Source organism: Lepidochelys kempii, chromosome 12 (assembly GCF_965140285.1).
Source record: "Lepidochelys kempii isolate rLepKem1 chromosome 12, rLepKem1.hap1, whole genome shotgun sequence".
Lineage (NCBI taxonomy): Eukaryota > Metazoa > Chordata > Testudines > Cheloniidae > Lepidochelys > Lepidochelys kempii.
The window spans coordinates 4,868,445-4,888,885 of NC_136391.1; the positions used below are offsets into that span (position 1 = coordinate 4,868,445).

At 52.3% G+C, this 20,441-nt stretch overlaps 2 protein-coding genes across 5 annotated transcripts in view; one reads left to right on the forward strand and one right to left on the reverse strand.

The window, feature by feature from the left end:
• The first annotated feature begins 564 nt into the window (after positions 1-564).
• Positions 565-11,529, forward strand: C12H16orf86 (chromosome 12 C16orf86 homolog). 4 transcript variants are annotated; one of them, XM_073307219.2, is made up of 6 exons: positions 565-637; positions 2,808-2,927; positions 3,871-4,028; positions 6,016-6,206; positions 7,459-7,629; positions 11,146-11,529. In XM_073307219.2, exons 1-6 carry the CDS (start codon positions 572-574, stop codon positions 11,289-11,291), a joined length of 852 nt encoding a protein of 283 aa, XP_073163320.2. In that variant the 5' UTR covers positions 565-571; the 3' UTR covers positions 11,292-11,529. The 4 variants fall into 4 exon arrangements, with proteins under 4 accessions (XP_073163320.2, XP_073163324.2, XP_073163321.2 ...); XM_073307220.2 differs by having other exon boundaries at positions 614-667; XM_078848070.1 differs by lacking the exon at positions 565-637 and adding an exon at positions 1,684-1,753.
• Positions 11,530-17,931: 6,402 nt separating this feature from the next.
• Positions 17,932-20,441, reverse strand: part of GFOD2 (Gfo/Idh/MocA-like oxidoreductase domain containing 2) — a 50,295-nt gene continuing 47,785 nt past the window's right edge. Inside the window, exon 4 of the transcript XR_012154448.2 lies at positions 17,932-18,926. The gene's annotated coding sequence lies outside the window, so the exon portion shown is untranslated. The remainder of the gene's footprint in view (positions 18,927-20,441) is intronic.

Genomic DNA, 20,441 nt, shown 5'->3' on the forward strand with positions numbered 1-20,441 from the left:
GGGAAGGTGCTGGGCCAACAGAGGGGAAAGGTGCCAGGCCGGACACCTGCTGTCTGGCAGTGGGGGGGACGTGCCAGGCCAGACACCCGCTGGCTGGCAGTGGGGGGGAGGTGCCAGGCCAGACACCCGCTGGCTGGCAGTGGGGGGGACGTGCCAGGCCGGACACCCGCTGGCTGGCAGTGTGGGGGACGTGCCAGGCCAGACACCCGCTGGCTGGCAGTGGGGGGGAGGTGCCAGGCCGGACACCCGCTGGTTGGCAGTGGGGGGGAGGTGCCAGGCCGGACACCCGCTGGTTGGCAGAGGGGGGAAGGTGCCAGGCCAGACACCCGCTGGTTGGCAGAGGGGGGAAGGTGCCAGGCCGGACACCCGCTGGCTGGCAGTGGGGGGAAGTCGTTAGGCCGGACACCCGCTGGCTGGCAGTGGGGGAAAGTCCATGTTGTCAAGTTCCATGAGACTGTGAAACCTGCAGGCTTGAAATGAGCAGGGAACATGTACCAACCCTGGGAAATGCTCCGAGCGAGCCCTAGGGCCGAGAGGCGGAAATGTAACACCGATGCAGGGAAAGGAACCAATGGTTCGCAGTGGAGTTGCAGGGGGAATGGCTCCCAGGAGCACACCGGGACGCTCTGGAAGCCGGGTGAGGGGTTCGCTACGCTCTGCTAAGCGGGTGTGTTTATTAATTTATGGTTTGCCTGGGGCCCAGATCTGGTACCGTAACCCCGGCTTACTCGCCCTGTCCCCCTCTAGTGGTGGCTAGGCCAGCTGGAGATTCATGCATTTAGCTCCAGAGGGCCCAGGTATGATCCCCTGGATGGGTCGGTGTTACGCTACCAAGCCCAGTGCCAAAGACGCCTCTCAATCCATGCATAGAGCAGCCCTGTGCTTGCGGTCTGAACAGTGCCTTGTTTAGATTAAGGAAGCCCTGACGCTAGAGAACACCGACACATTTCCATGGGAGAGCGCAGTGTGGGCATCCCCGGGAATAGGCTGCAGCAGCACAGGGAGACAAACAGCTGCAGGATGAGTTGAGGTCGTTTTGGGCCCTGATCCTGCCAACACCTGCACGTGGGCTTACCTGGATTGCTGTGGGTGGTCCCACTGCAGTCTGCAAGCGAGGGTTTGTAGACTTGCAGCGTAAAAGCTGCAGGGCACAGAAACCAACGGCGGCACAGATTCCTAGCACCAGAGTGTGGTCCCCTCCTCCCCAGGGCTAGGAGATGAGGAGTTCATAGTTAGGGTTATTTGATGTGACTGAATGTAAATCTCACAGCATGGGGGACACCCAATGGGATAAAGAGCGCTGGTAAAGCTGAGCTGACCTGTGTGGAAAGCATTTGAGGCTCAGAGTTGAAAGTCAAATATTTGAACCCTGCTAATCTTCCCTGGTTTGGGCCCTCCTGGTCAGGTACTTGGTGACTAGAAGATGGGAAGGGCTTTCAGCATGCCCAGCATTGCCAAACCCTCATGTTCAGAAAGCATGAATCAGGCCTCCAGCCCTATGGGATCCAACCTTCTAAGTCAGAGATTTGAATAAGAGCGTGGCTTGGAGTGCTGGGCTTTCTGTTTGCCAGCAGAACCTGTTGGGTTCCCATTTCCAGGGTTTTCTCTGCAACCATGAAGGCTAAAACCATTCTTCAGAAAACAAAAGCTGAGGTTCTATGCATTCACAGGACTGTAGACCCAGGTGGTTAAGAAAAACCTCCAATCATCAGGCAGCTCTGGTTAAAGCCGTGAGAGCGAGGACACTGCATTTGTATGGTGAAACAATCATTCAAGTGGGTTCATTCACTTGGGAACCTGGATGGGGATTCTTGCTAAGTGGGTTTTTATAGCATTAAAATTTCTGTCTGCTCTGGTCAGACGAACCATGCTCAGACCCTAGGAGCAACCGTTGTATGTGACCTGATCTTTCTATCGCATCGCCCGCCTGAGCTGGTGGGATTATTCATTGCAAATAAATTATGGTCCTTATTCTCATTTATACCAGCCACTTGAGCCCCGTGGCAGCATGAGGTGTCATTAAAGCGCGTTCAGACATAACTGACACCCACCGTATGGCCCGTTGACACTGCCCATGGGGTGTAAAGGGGTCTTGGTAGAACTGAGAATCCAAGCCCTTGGGACCATTGCCAGTTGTTATCCGAGGCAGGAGACTGGGCACCTGTCCATGTGCAGCTCTTAGCTGAGTTTGGAAGTGGTCTAGGGCCTGCTCCGCTCCGAACATAGCTTGTGTCTGCACATAGCCTGGGTCACCCTCGGTGACTGTGGCATCTATGCCCCTGGCAGCAGCCTGGGCTGGCACAGGCTTGGCTCCCTGGTGATCTTTGCCATGAGGAATGGCCCTCCCTCACTGCATCTGTGCAACTGGAGTGTCAGCCATTCCTCCCAGTACTGTGACATCCCACAGTGCACTGCTCTGGGTGCATGTCTTCTGGGCATCCACTCCCCTGCTGAAGCATTATGGGATAGTCGCCCAGCTTTTCCCATAGTTCACTGCAACACAGCTGGCTGGCCTGGCCGCTGTGGATGCCCAAATTCACATTCAGTTTTGCTGTGAAAGATGCTGCTAGGTGGCCAGAACTCACCTGTGCTAGCTGCAATGGGGTCTTGTGAGAGGGGCACAGGGTGGCAACATTCGTCAAGCTTGATCTGCCTGCCCCCAGGCTGGGGGGCCACTGACACAACCCTGCCTGGAGTGCTCAGTGATCTAGGGCTAAGCATCATTATCAGACAGCAGATCAGATCATGCTGAACACAGTGCGCACGCAGGCACCAGTATCTGATGTCACTGATTGCCCTGTTCTCAGGCAATGGCCACTGCAGCAAGGAGTCCAAGCGAGAAGAGGCCTGGGGGGAAGGCCGTGCCCGGACGCTTCCTCTCCCAGTTGGCAGCTGCACTGAACAATCCAACCATCAAGGCGCTGGAGGTAAAGAACGATTGCACGTTTAGAACGCGAGCCATAATGGAACAGGCACGTTTGCAAGAGCTGCGGCTGCCTGAAGCAGGCATGTTCACAAGGGGCTCTGGCCAGGCGCATGGGGAGCGGGGAATGCGTCTCCTCCAGCCGCGGTGTGGGGCTGAGACGTGGCCAGGCCCTGAGGAAGCCAGCTCGTCTCCCCTGGGGAAGGGGCTGTGTTCCAGAAAGGCAACCTACCAGTTCTGTTACATTTCCACCTTGTCCTTGCGAGAGATTTAACAAAAAGAAGTGGGCCCCAAAATGATGATTTTCAAAGTTTCCAGTTCATTCGTGTGAAAAACCAGCTGGGTAATTTGGGGCTCACATTTCTCCTGGCTGTTTTGACACCTTCCTGCCCCAGAGACCCTGCCCAGTGGGACTTTGATAGTTACAGCTGACCTGCCTCCCTCGCATTGTCCTGCCTCAGTAGCTGACCGCGCAGCATTGCTGTTCAGCAGCAGTCTCACTCCCATGCTGTTCGTCTCATAGCAGCACAGGGCCCTGGCATCCTACCATGAAATTATTGTATCCTACCTTTGCGTATGTCTGACACCACAGAGCCCAGCATTTGCTCCGAGCTGCAGCACACAGGCCTCAAGCTGCCATGTAGGTCCTGTTGCTAGCCGGTCCCATGGCCTGGTGGGGGCAGGCTCTGTACCACAGCACAGGTCCAAGGACGCCTGATCTCTTATGCAGATGGATTTTAAACGTAGCTTAAGCAATTCACAGTCCAGAAACCCCCAGCCACGTGTTCAATGCGAAGCTCAGCTTCCCCTCCAACACCAGAGGAGCAGCACAGAACGGGCTGCCGCGGGGCTGGTCTGAGAGCTGGCATCTGGGCCAGGCACTGCCGCCGCTAAGTGTTACTTTCGTCTTACGCTTCCCAAGCAGTAACTTTTGTCTCCCTCCCTAGTGGGACGAGGACGGGCAAGGAGTGGTTGTGAACACCAAGCTGTACGACGAAGAAGGTCAGAAGCACAAAGAGCTCTTTCCGGAGCTGAAACCCCTGCGATCTGTCTCCGTGCTCCAGGCATGGCTGCTGACCTCTGGCTTTAAAGCAAAGGCAGTGAAGTAGGTTGGAGGGTCCCCTGTGGGCTGTATTACTAGCATCAAACTGCAGTGGGATCATACCCCAGTGTGCCGCGGGCACCAACCAAATGGCGAGGCCTAGCCTCTGGCTCCCAGGAGCTCACCACCTGCAAAGAGCTGAGACAGAGGCTGGGACCAGGGCCCTAACTCATGCACAAAGGGCTTAGGACAGGGGCCAGCACATGGCGTCCCAGTGCCAGGCCTGGTTACACACTGGCTCAGACCTGTGTTCTGTTGAGAATTAAGTAGCTTGGCACTGGGGGTTGAAGCTGGGCAGGGAGTGGGCACGGGGGGAGGGAGGAGGTGAGAATCTCAGAGGCCAGACTGAGAGGTGGGGGACACCAGCACCCAAGGGTAATGCAGCAACAGGGCGTTGGAGCTGAGTGAATGATGATGCCAGGTTGTGAAGGCTCCTGCCAGCTGCTGCTTGCTGCTCCTCTTGTGGGGGGAAAGGGAGCTGTTGGGCTTGGCGCCCCAAACAGGCCCTTCTGGGGATCCTGCAGGGGCTGGCAGGCCCTGACTTGCCCTGTTGTGGGGCTGTCTGTGTTCTGCGCCAGCCCTTTGCGCTGGGCCCTGGTACAGAGAGGCTGCTGGACCTGTGGATGGGCTTTGCACGTGTATGTTCCTACAGGGTTTGCCATCTCTCAACATGGGAGAGCCTCCAGTCTATGCTAGGACTGGAAGGATGGGATGGTCATAGGCCAGCCTGGCATGTCCCAGCCATTCCTGTGACAGCACCATTCATTCAGCCCCCAGGCCTGGTGGCAGGAGGGGTGGAGGCACAGCTGGGGAAGTGTTTGTTGTCTTTAGCGCAATGGCATATGGACACTGGGTCGCTTGGGAGTCCTGAACCCTCTTGTCTCAGAGACAGAGAGTCGAACCCAGTCCAGGTCAGTATTGACCCAAAGTCAGGACCCACTGATGGCTGCTGCATGACCTTTCCGACATGAGCCAGCAAGACTGGTGGCCAGGGCTCATACCCACCACAGCTGGCACCCAGCAGAGGATCCAGGAGCTGAATGGAGCAGAGACTGAGCTGCCTTAGAGGGGCTCCCCTCCGAGCGGGCCTGTGGCACGTTGGCTGAGCACGGCGGCTGGGCACGGCAGGGGAAGCTGGCACAGCAGTTGTGGCTGTTCTGTGTTCTCAGAACACGGCCGTATTAAATAATACCAGCTTCAGTCCCATTAATAACACATCAGGAAATGGACCCAGAACAGGTTCTACTAACCAGCATCCCTTCTGGGACCATCTCAAGGTAACTCCAGCGTCCAGAGTAGGATTCAGCTGCACTGCAGCCTGGCAGCTCGCCATGACCAGCTTCTGCAAGGCAGACGCATGCGTCAGGCGTGCCTGGTGAAGCCTCTCCCCACCGTTCCAGAGGAGAGGGCAGAGACAGCGGAACATGCCAGCCCGCTGGAGAGCTGCACCAAGGCTATGGGAGGCAGCCGCACCAGGGCTACGTAAAGCAGGCTGGCTAAAACGCAGACCTGCCCTGACCCTCTCCTAAGATACAAAGCCAGCACAAGGTTCAGCAAGGGTTGGGTTAATTTATAAACTGTTCTCTCGCAGTTAGGTCAGAGGGGATTGGGAATGTGAGCCCTGGGTTCTCTTCTCCCTACTCTGCCACTGACTTTGGGCACAACCTTGGGCAAGTCACTGCCCCGCTCTCTGCCTCAGCTTCCCCATCTGCACAAGGGGCGAGGTCCTACTTCTCCATCTTCATCAAGGGCTAAGGGCAGAGCATTTCAAGCTGTGATGCCTCGAGCTTCAGACAGGAGCAGCATTGCCCAAGCCCCCCGGGAAATACTCTCCCAGCCTGCGGAGGGCCAGAAGGAGTCAAAATAGCCCAAAGGTAAGCTTGTTTTCTGGAAGTTTCCTGGCACTGGTGCAGGTTGTGTGGGAAGCAGGGGACGCTTCTGCCCAGCAGCTCAAACCCACTGTCCCCTTGTCTCTGGTTCTGCTCCACAGGGCTGATCCTGCAGTACCTGTTTTCCAGCACGCTGACTTCAGGAAGCTGCCTCCCAAGGCGGGGGAGGTGGACTCTCCCCTCGCTACCAGGCAGCACAAGAAAGCCAAGAAAAGGAAAAGCTCATCAGACCTCCCTGCTTCTGTAGCCAGCACGGCAGCGGCTCTGCCCCTGGACACACTGCGCACGGACAGTAAGTGCACACGATGCACCACCACAGAATCGCACAGCCCCCTTCCCGGCACGACGGCGGTGCTCGCTGTTCTCGCTGTACCTGTGGGAGGCAGCAGGCATCCTCCTTCTCAGTGCACGCCGGTGCCTTTGTGGTGCCGTCTATGGCAGTATGGTGGGCCGGCTTAGGGCAAGGTAGGTTAGCCCCCAGAAAAGATAATGGCCCTGCTAGTGCTACCAGCTAACGGGGATCTCCTGTAGCTCAGGTAGCAAAGACCTGTGGTTTGGGGATAGACAGGCAAGAGCTCCAGGCTGGGCTCCCCGACTCTGTGTGTGTGTTGTGGAGTCCGGGTGACTGTTGTCCCCAGCAGCGGTTTCCTTAAACGATCAGGCTGTGTGCATGCCTGACATCCTCCACCTGCCAGCCTTGGCCTCAGGTCTAAGGAGCAGCCTGATCGCTGAGCTGGGGCCCGGTCTGCTTCCTCCTCCCCATAGACCCCACTGTACAGATTGGGCGAGTCCTGCCTCTCTCCAAATATATACAAGCAGGTGCCCTCCAAGGGGATAAGGGCCGAGCCCCAGTGCCAGATTCCATTCTTCCTCCTCCTCCCTGGTGTCTTTCCATCACCACCAGCTCTGAGCTCTTCCAGCCCAGGGAGGGCTTCCCTTCAGAGAACTGGGCCCCCAAGGCAATCATGCTCCAAGAGCCTTGCTGCCCTTCCTAGGGCTGGCCCCCAAAGAGGATTCAGCCAGGAGAGACTCCCCCATTGCCACATACCCCAGCTTCTCCTTATGGTGATAGCACCCCCAGGCTGCGCCTGAGATTGGGGTTCCATCGCCCCAGACTCTTCCCAGGCACAGAGGGAGGCAGTCCCAGCATGGAGTCTAACTAGACATGACAGACCAAAGTGGGGGATGGAAGGGTTGGTATCCCCAGAGCACAGATGGGGAACTGACGGACTTGCCCCAGGGCACCCGGCCAGTCTGCAGCAGAGCCAGGAACTGAATCCAGGTCTCCCAAGTCTGAGGTTGGAGCCTTCGCCACAGAACCAACCTCCTTTGCGAGAGTGGTCACTGCTGAACTGTGTGATCTTGGGCAAGTCTCTCCCCTGCCCTGTGCCTTAGTTTCCCCCTCTGTAGCGCAGGGATCATGATCTTCCCTGGGGCCACGAGGCTTTGTTGCAGTGCGTTGGGGAGGTGCCCTGAGGGCCTGGGCTGGGAGGCTGGGGTGTAGAGTACTGTGTGATACAGCGGTGGTGTTATCACCCCGCTAGGGAGACCACAGCGCTTGCGACCCTTATACCAGTACATAAACTATGACAACCCAGAGCTGAACAGCCCTTCGGAGGATGAGAGCGACACACCAGGGACAGCTGTACTGGGGGATGCTGTGGGAGCCCCAGACAGGGCAGACACTGAGGAGTCAAAAGAGTCTCACCACGCAGGTAACAGGGAAGGAGCTGTGGCTCTGGGCCTGGGCCCGGGCCCAGCCACCAGACTAGCAATTGCTGGGGGCTAACACAGCAGTTTGCTCCAAGAAAGGGTGGCTTCCAGCCAGGGACACATGGGATGAGGCAAGGAGGAGGTTAAAGTATGGGGGGCTCATGCTGTTCCTTCTGGGGCAGCCCAGCTCTGTCCTGTGGAGAGCGAGGGGCAGCCCACAGTGCTGTGTGTGTATGTTGACTCGTTACCACGCCTTTTCCACCCAGGGGCTCCTCCCTTGGGTTTGTGGGCACACTTCGAATCCTCTGCCCCGTTAGGCGGCTGAGGACGGCCCCAGCTGGATAGCGCTGGCAGAACTTGCCCTGACCTTGAGGGAAACCTGATCCCACTAAGACAGGGCCAGGCCGCCTGACCCAGCTTTACCCTCCTTGCTGTCCAGTTGCCTTTGGCCCCAGCGCTCCATGAGCTGGGGAAGCAGGGGGTTGGGGCAGGGGCAGGAATTAGTCTGGGCCCCACTTACCTCTGGAGAGTAACATCACCAGAACCCACAGCCTTCTCCAGACTTCCTCACGCCTACAGCGCTACTGGCTGGTTCACAACGCAGGCCAAGTATTCTATCATGGGGGAAACAGGTGCCCAGAAGTGAAGTGACTCGTCCCAGGGCCCACAACAGGCCCGGGGCACAGCCAGGAGCAGAGTCCAGGTCTCTCACTTCCCAGTCCTGTGTCCTAAGAACTGCACCGTGCTGCTCGGCGTGAAGTGGGGACCCATTGGGAAGCTTATGGACTGAATGCTGTGAGACACAGCCAGGTAGCCGGGCTCCTCTCTGTGGGGACAGCCCAGCAGTGAGGGGCCTGTGGACTGATTCTGGGCACAGAGAATGCTCCATCCTGCCTGAGCACACTGGGCTTCCCCGAGCAGCTGGCAGCGCCGTGTGTGATCTGCTCCGTCCCAGGGCTGGAACACTGCGGCTTCTGGCTGAGTCGCTCTCGGTACCCGTGCAGGCTGGGCCCTGTCACTGCTGCTGAAGCGAGCTTCCACTGCTCCCCATGAGGCCGGGTGGGCCAGGCCCTAGTTCAGTAGTTCTCAAACTTTTGTCCTGCTGACCCCTTTCACACAGCAGGCCTCAGGGTGCGACCCCCCCTTACGTATTAAAAACACTTGTTTATATTTAACACCATTATAAATGCTGGAGGCAAAGAGGGGTTTGGGGTGGAGACCGACAGCTCAACCCCCCATGTAGTCACCTCACAACCCCCTGCGGGGTCCCACCCACCCCCTTTGAAAACCACTAGCTCTTGAGCAAGCCAGGGCAGAAAGAAGCCTGCTTGCACCGTCCAGTGTGCAGAGCTCTCTGCCAGCCAGCAGCTCCTCCCCCAGGGACGCTCTGCAGGTTTGGTTGGTGTTTTGTAAACATTAATACCGATTTCCGGCTGCTTTGATGACAACTCCCTGCATGGTGGGGCAGCACCTTTGCAAGGAGGGGAGAACAGTCAAAACGCTTTGCCTGCTTGGAAGAGCTGCTGAGGGTTAGGATTTCCTCAGCCTACAGCCTCCCCCACACCCTGCATCACATCCCCTCGGAAGCTGGAAGAATTGCTCCTCCAGCCCCAAATAACTGATTCGCCTTTCTCTGAGCCCAGAAGAGCTCTTCTCTGCTCCCTGCCGAGGGTGTGGCCCAGGCTGAGTGGAACCCTTGTTTGAAGAGCTGATCACAGGCCAGGGAGTCATTCCCTCGCCCGCCCCCTTGCCCCCAAGTGAAATGCTCCAGGTCTGCGAGCATGCTGGTGGCAGCAGAGCTGCAATGAAGCATGCTCCCCCCTCTCCCCATTACCAAGTGGACAGGAAAAGGCCAGGCCATGGCGCTGCGGGGTGGTTTCAATGCAGACTGAGAGACAGGCCCAACCTGCTCCAGCGCTCAGGGGGGTTGGGGTTGGGGGCAGAGGGCTCCCTGCTCCCTGGGATGGACCATGAGAACTCCCCCCTGCGGGAGACATGAGGCCAGATGCTCTTAGTTGGTGGGTAGTAGCAGGGAAATGATCCATTGGGACAGGTACAGCCAGCCTGTGTGTCTGCTCTGGGATGGCGTGTGGGGCATTGGTCCGAGGAAGAGCCAGGCTGGCCCTGCCCAGCCCCACAATTAGATCTGCACCAAGAGGGGCTCCCTCGCTCTGCTCAGAGAGGCACAGGCCTGACTAGCACATGTCTGGGAAAAGGACCCGTGACCTTCTGAGGACAGGAAGACACCCTCACACCCTGGGCAACCCCTGAACCAGCAGCTCCTGTTTATTCCTACAGCACAGGCTAGAGCACCCCTCTCCTGTGTCCAGCCCAGACCTGTGGGAAAGCTGCCCTTGCACAAGAGGGGGTGGGGGGGTCCACAGCACCGAGCAACATTGACACAGGCACCATGCCTCAGTCTCCCTTTTGCCTGTAAATATACGGGAAGCATTAAAATGCTTCTAGCCCCTTTAATCAGTAACTCGGGGAGAGCTATGGAAGAGAGAAGATGTGGGTGGGCCGGGGAGGTTCATGGCACCCAGGCTCCAGGGGGATTTAGGAGCAGCGTGAGGAAAGGCTGCTGCCAGTGTGGCTGAAATGGGGAGTGCAGTAATGGGAAGACGACAGAGAAGAGGAGACCAGCTATGGTCAGGGAGTGAGCTGGGGCGCTCTTGTGGACATAAGGTGTGTAGAGCAGCCGCCTACTGCCTGGCCTAAGGATGCTGCTTTGCGGCAGAGTCACAGAGCTACTCTCGGTAAATCACCCAGGGAGTTCTGTGAGTCCAGCCTTTGTGTCCCGGCCGTGCCTCAGGCAGATATGAAGTGGCAGAGTTTGGGTCAGAAGCTCTCAGCCTCAGATGGGAAACCCATCACTGCAACATTAGCATCTCGCTCAGCACTGCTTTAACTCCACTCACTGCTGTGCAGGCCAGGACGGGTCTGCCCCTGCGTCTCAGATTCAGCAACAGCCATCATGTAGGAGCCAGTGCCAGGGACTAGTTCAAAGTTACCTAAGAGAGGGGAAGGGAACGGGCGCACAATTCACACTCGCCCGTTTCCTGTATGAAGGGCACAGGCTATACCCTTCTTTGTGTTCGAGTCATTTCCCGTTAGCCTAGGAAGCCGCGAAGCATCATTAGGGCTTCAGCACATGCAGCTGAGTGACACTCAAATGGCAGCACAACCTCCAGGCATGGGACCCACCCTGGAGAGGGCACAGCTCCATGTGATCCTGTGACGTGATCCTGCCACTTTTGTTCCATTTACAGCTGTAGCTGTTCCAGATAAGCTGGACGCACCTGGTCTACTACACCCCATTTGACAGCAGTCTGTCTTTTATCATAGATTCTAGAGGGCCTAAGACAGACAGATTAGAAACTCTCCCAGCAGAGGAGCCCCTTCAGTTCCCATCTGAAATAGTCACCAGCTGGCATTCTCCTTCCAAAAACGAATCATCCTACCCATTTCTGCCCTGGGAGGTAAGCTCAGATACCCACCTGTCTTGCATCTCATTTCAGGAACAAAAAGCGATAATCCAGAGAGTTGCTCCCCAGGAACTCCACCCCAGGCAGCGGTCGACAAGTCAACACAAGTTGACATCGACAAGATGCTGAGTGTCTGTGCAGCTCACCTGGTGCCACCGCTCTCACCACAGTATAAATAATCTCACAGGTTTCCTGCCTTGTCAGTTTAGCATAAAAGAAGCCTGTTGACTTTCTGCCTTCTTAAAACTCTGCAGTGAACCCTTAAGACAGCTTTTGCCAAGCATTCCTGGTAAAAGCCACTGCCTTTATAATGAGCTCCTGCATCTCCCAGATGCTGCTCATTATGGCTGGGAGGTGAGCATTAACCTTTTGTGCCTTTCTGACTCGTTTATGAAATAAAGGGAGACTTTAAAATTGCTGGCTCTCAGAACTGTCTAAAGATTCAGTGCACCATTGTAACTGGCTTAGTTTGGCCCTGGAGCAGGAGTCAACCGCTGATTACATTTCTGGGTCAATCAGACTCTTCAGGCTCCCAGGTTCCCTTGGGCTGCCCGTCCCCAGCAGCAGAGCGCACTTGTTGGAGGAGATAGCATTAGAGACCTCTCCAGCCACAACATGCTGCACAAGCAAACAGCAGGTGGGGACACTGCTTACATTCCAATTTTCTAAAAAAGAGGGTCGGGGGGTTGTGCGGCAAAATCTCCTCCCACTCTACCAAGAGGTGCGGCGGCATGAGTCACTTTGGGTTGCAGGGTTCGGGCTGAACATCGATTTGGCCAGTGCCCCATATGCTATCACCATTAGATGGGAAGCCCAGTCCCAGCTCCAAACACAAAAGAAGCCACTCCCGGTTATCCTCTCTTCTCTCACTCCTCTTGTATGTTCTCCTTCCCTCCTAGGATTCCTACTCCACTGCTGGACTTGCTGGGGTCTATCTGGAATTGTTTTCTGAGTCCCTCTCTCCCTTGACAAACAGTGTTTCATTTAATGTTTCCACTCCAGAATACATTTAATCCTTTTGCTGTACATTTGGAACACTGTCAGAGTCAGTTCAGGAATTACAGCTTCCAAATGGGCATAAAGTTAGCAGGAAATAAGCCAGTGAGATCCTCCCTGAAGGAACGTGACATCTGCTGTGGGTAAGCTCCACGGGGCTTATATTGTTGGTTTTACGGCAGCGCCTAGCACAGACTCAGATCAGAGCCTCATTGTGCTAGGCACGTTACAAAAAGACCCAGTCGCCACGTACTTCTCCTTTCTCCTAATTAATGAATTTGCTTTCCTGACCACAGCCTTATAACTCCTCTCACTCACAAGGTTTTTTGTCCACATGGCCAGGTTTATTGCTGTTTGCACAGCCCCAGGTTATACACAGGGTCAGGTTCAACCAAGTTGGCTACCATACTAGTGGTTCACCCCCATCTTAAAGAAATATAAATAGAACTGTACCTACAACCAAAACAGACAGCTACAATTTAATCATCTATTAACCCTTTTATTGAAAAGAGACCACATGCTTCTGAACAGTTCTAATTAAATAGAAAAATGCAAGTAAAACCACTGAGCTAAATAAATACAGCAGCAATCCAGCTACCAGAATATACAGCTCACACAATGATAAACATATTTTAAACCAGGTAATTCTCAAATAAGCCGGCGGTTCTATTTACACATCCGAAAGCAATGTCGAAAAGAGATTATTCAAAGGAGCCAAGATGGTTAAAAAAGCTACTGCACTTGTGCTCAGCTGCAGTGACACCTGGCTGAAAGACGCAAGGATTAAATGCTCACATTAATTTAGCCCTTGCTGTGCAATGCAGTGTCATTGCACCATAGACTGACCACAAGCCGATGGGGATGAAGCTAAATACTGCAGGCAGGGGGCACTAGAATCACAAGAGCTGCGGAGAGCACCCCTAAGAGAACTTTAATAAAAGGTGCATGGGGTGCATAGACTAGGTCCGATGCATGCACTTGCTGGTAATCTGGGGGCAGAATGAGTTTGAACCTTTCCTGGGCAAGAGGCAGGCAGCACGGGAGGATGCTAATTGCAGGCTCTGATCCAGGACAAAGAATCTTTCTGGAAGTCTTCATCCCTTTATGAGACCCTTCAAGCAGCATGAAGAGGAACCTGGTGTTGCAAAAGGGTTTACTTTGAAAAAGGCTGATCCAAAACACCTGGGAGACATCCAGAGACGGGCAATCAACCTTGAGTCTGGCCGTGGGATAACAGCTTGAGCTCTCCTGGTTAAGGTGGAAGGCCAAGACCACCTCAGGGAGGAAGCTTCAGCTCGTTCAGAGAGCTAGTGTCTCCTTGTGGAAGTGAGAACTCAGGGAGCTATAAGCTCCAAGGCTCCCCAGGCTGAGGGAACAGGCACTTTCCAGACTGAGAGAGTGAGTGGAACAGCAAGGATGGGTCAAACCGCTCAGAGCGCAGGACATTACCTTTAGGCTCCAAAAGACACAAGACACTTAATGCTCCTGGGGGGATTCTGTGTCACTGCGCATGCACAAAATTCATGTCCCCACGGAAAACAGATTCTGCCGGGGAGGCGCCACAATTACATGTCTCAGTCACCAGGGGCTGCTGTGTCGCCAGAAGAGAGGGCAGCCAGCACAGGGCCAGAGCAGCCAGCCACAGAGAGGGAGGAGAGCAGAAGCTGCCTTCTCAGAGAGCTCTGCCCGCAGGGCCAGGTGAGGAGACACAGGCTATGGGGGGGAAGGACAGAGCGGGGCACACGGGGCTGCTGGGGGGTCACAGACTGGGATCCAGAAGGGCTAGTGGGGGGAACAGACTGAGGCAGGGGCACAGAAGCTAGTGGGGTGATAGCATTGATCCAGGGGCTGAAGGGGAGTGGGGTTTAGGGGCACATGAGGGTAGGGGGAAGAGGTGGCTGAGTAGGGGTGCAAGGACACATGGGGACAGGGGAGGGGGACACATGGATGGGGCAGATGTGCCTGACTGAAAGGGAGATGCTAGGGGTCAGGCAGAATCTGCATGGGGGAGGCTCTCCCCCTTAACAATCCCCCCTCAAAAAAACCCAACTGTTCCATCCTTCTCCCACCCACACCCCTCCATGTTCACTCCCAGGCTCCTTCCCAGAAATTACTTCCCTCTCCCTCAGCTCCTCTGTTACCCCTGACTTCCCCAAGCCTTTGCACTGCTTCTGAGGGGTGCAAGAAATTTCTATATTGTAGTTTAAATGAATTATTTCTCAAAGTTCTGGACTAATATGCCTAGTGAGGAATCTATTTGTCAAAAAACATATCCTGAATCTTCTTTGTTGTTCGCATTATTACAAACATACTTGCTAACAGATATTTCGAAATAAATTACCAAAACAACTGAAACTGGCATGATTATATTGTGTTATTTTGACAAATAAAATACACATAATTTTAAAATATTGTGCACAGAATTTATTTATTTTTTGGCACAGAATTCCCCCAAGAGTAACTTAACAGCGGGGTTAAGATAAGATACTGCCTTAAGGAATCTGGTTATGAGGGCACGGCACGGCCCACTGGGAAGCTGTCTACAGAGCCCCTGAGGGTAGAAGCTGAGACCCTTAGGGAAGTAGATCTGCTCTAGTTCAAGAGGAATTATTTTGGGGAAGTTCTCTGGCCTGTGTTTACAGAAGTTTGGGCTACATGATCACAATGTCCCCTTACGGCCTTGGAATCAAACCTAGCATAGAGTCCTCCCTCAGACCCATACTGGGGGAGCTCCAGGACAGAGCGAATTCCTGGCCAAAATCCTATGGATGGCCAAAGGAGAAAGAACCCTTCGTCTGGGAATGGGGAAGGGTGATAAGAACCAAGCCCGGGATCTCTAGCTTCAAGAGGAAGGAGCATTTGGGAGTCAGGCCCTGAGTATGAGAAGGATGGGGCCAAGTAAAGGGTCAGAATGGTCTTTTCTGTCTGGTAGATACAGACTGAGACCTGGGGACAGCCAGATGTGGTCTGCAAATCAGGCTCCTATAGACCTTCTGAGGCTGGGGGATTCCGCAAACACCAATTCTCTTCTGCTTTCTTCACAACCCAATGTCACAGAAGGAAGGGGTGGTGTAAGCTACCTCCTCCGCCCATGACATCTTACACCCAGGCCTTGGGAGTGGCCAGGTACCTACTGCAGTATCTGGGAAGTAGGGAACTGCAGCTTGACAAGAAGAGGTTGATTGAGGGAAACCAGGACCAGGCAGCAGCAGGACTGAAAATCTCCTAGTGAAGGGGCTATTCCCTCTGGAAGGAGGTGTTTCTGGCTCAGCCCATCTGCCTGAAGATTCAGACAGCCAGGCCCCTGCAGGGCTGTGAGGCACCCTGGCTAGTTGTCAGCCCTGTGCAAGAGGATGCTGGATTCCTACTGGAGGGAAATGCTCCAGGTCCCATCTCGATAATTCAAATAGGCTACCTGGCTGCTGTGGGTGTATGCTGGGGAGGATGCAACTGTGTGTGAGGAGGGGGATCTCTGAGGACTGAGAGCCAACTTCGTGGAGACTTTAAAGGGCAGGGATGATGGAGGGTAGGAGGGGCTGGGAGCTCACGTGTTGAGGGAGGAGGCTCTCTTGGGAGTGCAGACCCAAGACTCGGCATGAACTCTGACCTGAGTTCTGGTCCACCTGTAGGGCCTCTCCCTGGGTGTCCAGGATTATGTGGGAGCTGTCTACAAAGTGTGCATGTGCGGGCCACTACAACGGAGCATGGCTGTGTGGGTCAGAGCAGCTCAGTACCTGCCCAGGCTTGGCTGCAGCGACTGGGCACAAGGCCACAGGGGGAGAGGGAAACAGAATGGACCTGCCCCCCAGCACCGCAGGACAGAGGCACAGGAGCAGGCTTTCCTCCCTGGTTTTTCTGGGAAGAGGTTTCCTTTGTCCTGCCCTGGCCTCTGCAGTTCCGAAACTCTGCTGGGGGCTAAGATGAACAGAAGGTGTTGCTGCTTCCAGCTAGGCAGAAGATGTGGGAAGCCCACCTGCCCAACTGGTGGAGGAACTATATACAGAAATACTGTATCCACGTTGGTTACCACCTGCTTGACTTACAGCTGAGGTGCACTGGACCCACTTGTACATACTGGTGGCAGCCACAGGTCAGAGAGAGAATGGCTGTTGAATTGCCCAGGAGTGAAGGGGCAGGACTTAAAAGGCTCTTGAAGCTACCCAGCACATGAGAGCAGATTTCTTCTCCTGTAGCTGCAACAGAAATTCTGGAAGTGGATTGAACTACCACCAAAAATCCCTGTATTTTATTGATTTCCACCCCGTTAGGTCAACACAGATATACGGTGCTGTCATAAATATAAAGGGAAGGGTAACCACCTTTCTGTATACAGTGCTATAAAATCCCTCCTGGCCAGAGGCAACATCCTGTTACCTGTGAAGTGTTAAGAAGCTCAGATAACCTGGCTGGCACCTGACCCAAAGGACCAATAAGGGAACAAGATACTTTCAAATTGGGGGGGTGGGGGGAGTGGGGGAGAGAAGGGAGGGAAGGCTTTTGTTTGTGCTCTTTGTTTACGTGTTTGTTCTCTCTTGGGACAGAGAGGCCAGACAGAAATCCATCCTCTCCAACCCATCCTAAGCCAAGTCTCCAATATTGCAACCAGTAGAGGTAAGACAGGCAAAGCGGATTAGTTTATCTTTTGTTTTACGTGAATTTTCCCTGTGTTAAGAGGGAGGTTTATTCCTGTTTTCTGTAACTTTAAGGTTTTGCCCAGAGGGGGATCCTCTGTGTTTTGAATCTGAATACCCTGTAAAGTATTTTCCATCCTGATTTTACAGAGGTGATTCTTTTACCTTTTCTTTAATTAAAATTCTTCTTTTAAGAACCTGATTGATTTTTCATTGTTCTTAAGATCCAAGGGTTTGGGTCTGTGTTCACCTGTACAAATTGGTGAGGATTATTATCAAGCCTTCCCCAGGAAAGGGGGTGTGTAAGGCTTGGGGAGATATTTTGGGGAAAGATGTCTCCAAGTGGGCTCTTTCCCTGTTCTTTGTTTCGCTTGGTGGTGGCAGCGTACTGTTCAAGGACAAGGCAAAGTTTGTACCTTGGGGAAGTTTTTAACCAAAGCTGGTAAGAATAAGCTTAGGGGGTCTTTCATGCGGGTCCCCACATCCGTACCCTAGAGTTCAGAGTGGGGAAGGAACCCTGACATGGTGGCAGAGCAGTGGGATCACTTTGAACCAGAGATCATTCTGAACCAAAAGCACAGACCTGAAGAGGTTGTTTTTTTTTTTTAAGTTGAGAGCAGCTAGAGGGTTTTCTGTCTATTTGCCTGGAGACAGAGGTGTTAGTTTTTTTACAAAGGGATTTTTCTTTTTTGAGCTGGAGTTTTCTCTATCTAAAGGCAGGGTAGTTAACTTCTTCCTGCAGGGAAATTCACAAGTCTCCCTCCCCTGAACTTTCAGGTATAGCTAGAGTTAAGCACAAGAAAGCAGGAAAATGACTACCAGTGAAGCAGCTAATAAACTAGAGCAAGCCAGAAACAAAGCTGAAGAGAAACAAAAAGAGCATGATAGACAGATGGCCTTAAAACGCTTGGTGGTGGCAGCATACTGTTCAAGGCGAAAGCAAAGTTCGTACCTTGGGGAAGTTTTTAACCAAAGCTGGTAAGAATAAGCTTAGGGGGGTCTTTCATGCAGGTCCCCACATCCGTACCCTAGAGTTCAGAGTGGGGAAGGAACCCTGACAGGTGCCAAACTCAGAGCTGGTGAAACTCTGCCAGAGAGACAGCTGCCAACTCCAAATCTGAATGAGAAGTATTCAAACCACCACCAATAAGGATAACCTGTTTTAAAACCTGTAAACATCCTCTCCCTTCCCTCCAGTAGAGGTCACTGTATAACAGCAATACCCAGGACTTAAAAGACAACTTAGTCATTCTGTAGTTCATTGCTATAGGGTACATATTCGGAATCAACTGGAGTGGAGTTATGAAACTTGGCTATACCGCACACAGCCAGAACTAAAGGGTAAAACTTCACAACTAGGATGGTTTTAAATATGATAAAGCTTTACTAGGTTGGCTAACACAGCCCTTAGAAACCTATTGCTCTGCATAGCAATACGGTACCAAAGGTACGCCTGTTATGATTAGATCTTTAGGTGGCGAACATCAAACATTGATTTTACTTTACATGGAAACCGACAAAAAATATTTCCATTGATATAATTGAAATTTACAGATAGGCAAAGTCAGAAAAATACTGCTTGAGAACTTATTCGAGTTTGATTTCAGGTTATTTACTTTGTATATTTTGACATGTGATATTGACAATTTGTGTTTTTGAATCTCAGTGTCTATAGCTGTTCAATAATTATCTGACCCACCTCCCCACTGTCTGATAGAAATGGACAGAACTCTTTAAAAATACTGTAGAAATTATCAAAAAATTAAAAACCAAATTCTACCAAACCTAACCACAGGTCAAAACCCCCCTGTCATTTAAAGAGGCTCATTGTAGTTTTAACTATTTCTGTACTTGTAATTAATTTTAGGCAGTACCTGGTCACAATATATTTCCTGTTACAGAATGTGTCAGACTTTCCTGGAAACAATGGCATTCTTTAGTTTTCCTATTCCCCTGCAACATACAGTATTTCATTTGTAACAAAATATCAGCTTCTAAAATAATGTTGAGACATAAATAAAATAAAAGCACATTAGGTATTAGATAATCTCTTCTCTCCCCTCACCCATAGCCCCTTTTCTTTCCTCTTCCTATCTCCGCACTGGACTTTTGGCTAAGCTTGAATGGAGGGGAACAGACAGGTTGAAGCAGCCTGCTTGACATATGGTTGAGTTCTTTCAGCTTACCCTGAAAATAGAAGGACTTCAATTAGCACCAGTTAATTAATGGTTTTCTTCTATTATTCTGAGTTTAAATACAAAATTAAGTTTTCACAAAAGATGGATGTGGCACTCTGCCTCTGTTCCACTTGTTGATTGCATTGAGGTGAACAGCACATTAATTAGGGAGTAGAGCAGAACACAGCTAATGCAGCCAGAAATTATATAGGATGTGTATTCTGGTGGTTCAATTACACATCACTAGACAATGAAGTAACACTTGTATGTTCAAGGATACAGCTGTGGTTATGGTTTACTTACATAATAAAGATAACTTTAAATAAATTGAAGACTCAGCAGATGAGAAAAGACCAGCATCAATACACAGTATAAAACAAGGTGAAACAGCCAATGGTCTTCTCTACTTCCATTGTTTCATCTAGTTAGAATGAAGTTTCTCCCTAAATGAAAACAGACTTCCCCGAAGACCAAAGCTTGGTTGTTTTCCATTTCTTTTTGATTTATTTGGAACCTGACAGGCTATATAAATGGATTCTAGTATTGATCTATTTTTAGTGTATCTAAGTCACTTCTGTCTTAATCCTACAAAAAACAAAGTACCAAACTTTAACAAGGGGGAGAGGTGGTTCAGTGTGGAGAGAAAGAAAAGTGCATTTATTAATAAAGCCAGGCTTGTTTCCATAACTATGGATTTGTCTACAAGGCAAGACCCTGCATGGCAAGCCAGGGTGTGTGGATCTACTGTGCACCAGCTTGCTGCCCAGTTAACATCCCGTGTGGACACTGCTAAAGGATAGTGAAAATCCCAGAGAACTGTATGGCTAATGTGATAAATACAGTAAATTGGTGTGTAGACAGGTCCTAGCTCTGCCTTGCACTCCAAGGGGTCTTTTCTGTGTAATTAGCAGACCAGTTGGGTGGCTCTCAATATACCACCACACATTAAGTGTCTACAAAGGAGCAAAAAATCCTGTGGCAAGATTCCCAATGACAGGGCAGGTCATGCTGGATATTGTCAGTAGCACAGAGAAGCAGTTCTTCTTCCCTCTAAAATGCCATTATGCTAGACCTGTCTCCGGCAGACATTTAGTGTGCCAAGAGAATGGAGGACTATTTACATTTATAAACTAAACCAAGTATTCAATTTGTACCAGGAACGCTGGGATCTTGCTTCTCAGGTATTCCTGCACCAAAACCCGCATACAGGTAGTCACACAAAGCAGAGAACCCGTTAATTACAAGGGAAGACATATGAAGTACACCAGGAACAGCCCAATCATCTCAGCCAGCTGCTCACTGGCTCTGTAGCCTGTATGAAATGGCAAGTGAAAGCAGGTAATCCCCAACCAGGAGTGAGGGAGGGGCAGGGAAACAGGAGTTGGAGACTGAAATTCTATATACCAGTGGTTCTCAACCAGGGGTCCGGGGCCCCCTAGGGGACCTCAAGCAGGGCCAGCATTAGACTTGCTGGGGCCCAGGGCAGAAAGCTGAAGCCCAGATCCCTGAGCCCCACCACCTGGGA